This window comes from Orycteropus afer, unplaced genomic scaffold, assembly GCF_000298275.1.
Source record: "Orycteropus afer afer isolate SDZICR_OR568_19922 unplaced genomic scaffold, OryAfe1.0 scaffold00093, whole genome shotgun sequence".
In the NCBI taxonomy this organism is placed as follows: Eukaryota; Metazoa; Chordata; class Mammalia; order Tubulidentata; family Orycteropodidae; genus Orycteropus; species Orycteropus afer.
In genome coordinates, this window is record NW_006921680.1 from 4,711,387 (window position 1) to 4,713,591 (window position 2,205).

Consider the following 2,205-nt stretch of genomic DNA (forward strand, 5'->3'; position numbering starts at 1 on the left):
GGTTCAAACCCACCAGCCACTCCTCAGAAGGAAGGTTGGGCAATCTACTTCCATAGTGATACCGCCTTGGAAACCCAAGGAGAGGTTGCTATGAGTCAGATACGACTCAACAGCATCATAAAAACAACAACAACATATTAAACCAAAGTCAACATCAAATGGCAGAGACATTCCTAGTATAAGCAAGAACCAGACAGGCTGTCTTCTATGACCACTTTTATTTAATAGTGTTCTGGAAGTTCTGATCAAGACTGTAACAAAATAAAGTCATGAGGTTTTACCAGAAAACCAGCCATAAAATTTGTTGTTACTATGATTGAGCTCCTTGAAAAATTTAAGAGAATCTACCAAAAAAAGAAAAAAAAAAAAATCCCTATTAGCATAGTGCTTAAGGCACTTGACTGCTAAGCAGAAGGCTGGCAGTTCAAAGCCACCAGCCACTCCTCGGAATGAAGATGGGGCAATCTACTTCCATAGTGATACTGCCTTGGAAACCCAGGGAGGGGTCGCTATGAGTCAGGCAGGTCCAACTCAACGGCACATACCAACAACAGCAACAATTAGGACTGATTAGATGGATGGGTAGGAGGGAGGGCAAGGGAAACTGGATGGAACTGAAATAAACTGTCTCCCTGTAGCACCTTCTACTGTTGGTAAACTGGATCCCATTACCAAATAAACAAAACACTAGAACTTCGTATCTATCGTTTCCCAAAGAATTTCCACATTTCTCTGCCCAAAATGACTTCAGAGGGAGATGTTTGTTTGATGCAAGATATATGTCAAAGTGGGGCAGACAAGACTTTAAACTGGGCTCCATTTTAGTTAAACCATTGTCTGGGAGGATGAGAAAGACATTTCTGGGAGAAAAGAGCATGAACAAGTTTAAAGAATGTTCAATACCTTAGTGTTAATGAGAACCGACCTGTGGGTAGTTTAGTAGCAACTGGACATAAAGGGTAAATCAGGAAGCAAAAGGATGAACTGAAAAGATAAGCAGGAGCCAAGTATATGTGACCTTAAATGTCCAGGACTAAAGATGTGTGTATACTTTGTGAGAGACATAACCCATTGCAGGTTTTAAGCAGGGATGTAAGTGATCAACTCACATTTGATTTTGACTTTTAATAATAATAATTTCCGTAGAAAATTATTTTGCATATAACCCACAGTTCTCTAGTCTTTGAGGAGAACCCAGAGAGTAAGAAACTAATGGCAATGATGGAATCAAGTAGTATGCACTTAAAATGTGTGGCTATGTTGGAACATAGGAGGCACTCATTAAATATTTGTTGATTGAACTGACCATACTCATGGTGTATACGTATAATTGCCATATCTGAACCCTTTGGGAGAAAAACTATTATTTAAAATAGCTATCACTTGAATGGTTTATTATACTTTATATAAAGTATAATAAGTAATATAAGAGTTTCATCTGTTTTCAATTACCTTCATATCCAAGTTCTTAGAAACAATTTCCAGGGCAGACATGAGCTCTTGAATTGCTTTCTCAATTTGCCGGTACTCTTGTCTGATGAAGTGAATGTCTCCAGAAAGCTTCACAATGCTTGAATCACATCTAGTGGCAAGATGAAAAGTGATTGAGATAAATAAGTTAATAACATTTGCAATACTGCAGTTGTTACCACCATTTGTCTTTCAGTTTGTCGTACTGTGGTGGCTTGTGTGTTGTGAGGCTGGAGCTTATGCCACTAGAATTTAAAATACCATCAGGGTCACCCATGGTGAACATATTTCAGGGGAGCTTCCAGACTAAGATAGTTCATTTGATTTCAACCATTCTAAAGTTCTTTAAGGGAGCTCTGGTGGCATACTGCCTAAGGCAGTTGAGTGCTAACCAGAAGGTTGGCAGTTCAAACCCACCAGTCACTCCTTGGAAGGAAGGTTGGACAATCTGCTTCCATAGAGACATTGCCTTGGAAACCTAAGGAAGGGTCGCTATGAGTCAGAGATGATTCGACGGCACATAATAACAACAACAAAGTTCTTGATATAATGGGTTGTAGATGTGAGAACAAATATAGCAATCTCATTCTTCATTTTCCTATTTTCATCCTGATGGAAGAGAAATCAAGTAGGAGATGATACATTGGCCCAAACCAGAGTATTTTCACATATTTGTATGTATATATTTATTGTTGTTGTTGTTATTTGCCATCAAGTCAGACCCGACTCATAGCG

The 2,205-nt window shown here is 38.9% G+C and overlaps 1 protein-coding gene across 1 annotated transcript in view; it reads right to left on the reverse strand.

Annotated features, from left to right (window-relative positions):
- The window catches only part of FAM81B (family with sequence similarity 81 member B), a 103,335-nt gene that overhangs the window by 37,670 nt on the left and 63,460 nt on the right, over nucleotides 1-2,205 (reverse strand). Inside the window, exon 6 of the mRNA XM_007942550.2 lies at nucleotides 1,453-1,582. Coding sequence (XP_007940741.1) covers nucleotides 1,453-1,582 — 130 coding nt within the window. The remainder of the gene's footprint in view (nucleotides 1-1,452; nucleotides 1,583-2,205) is intronic.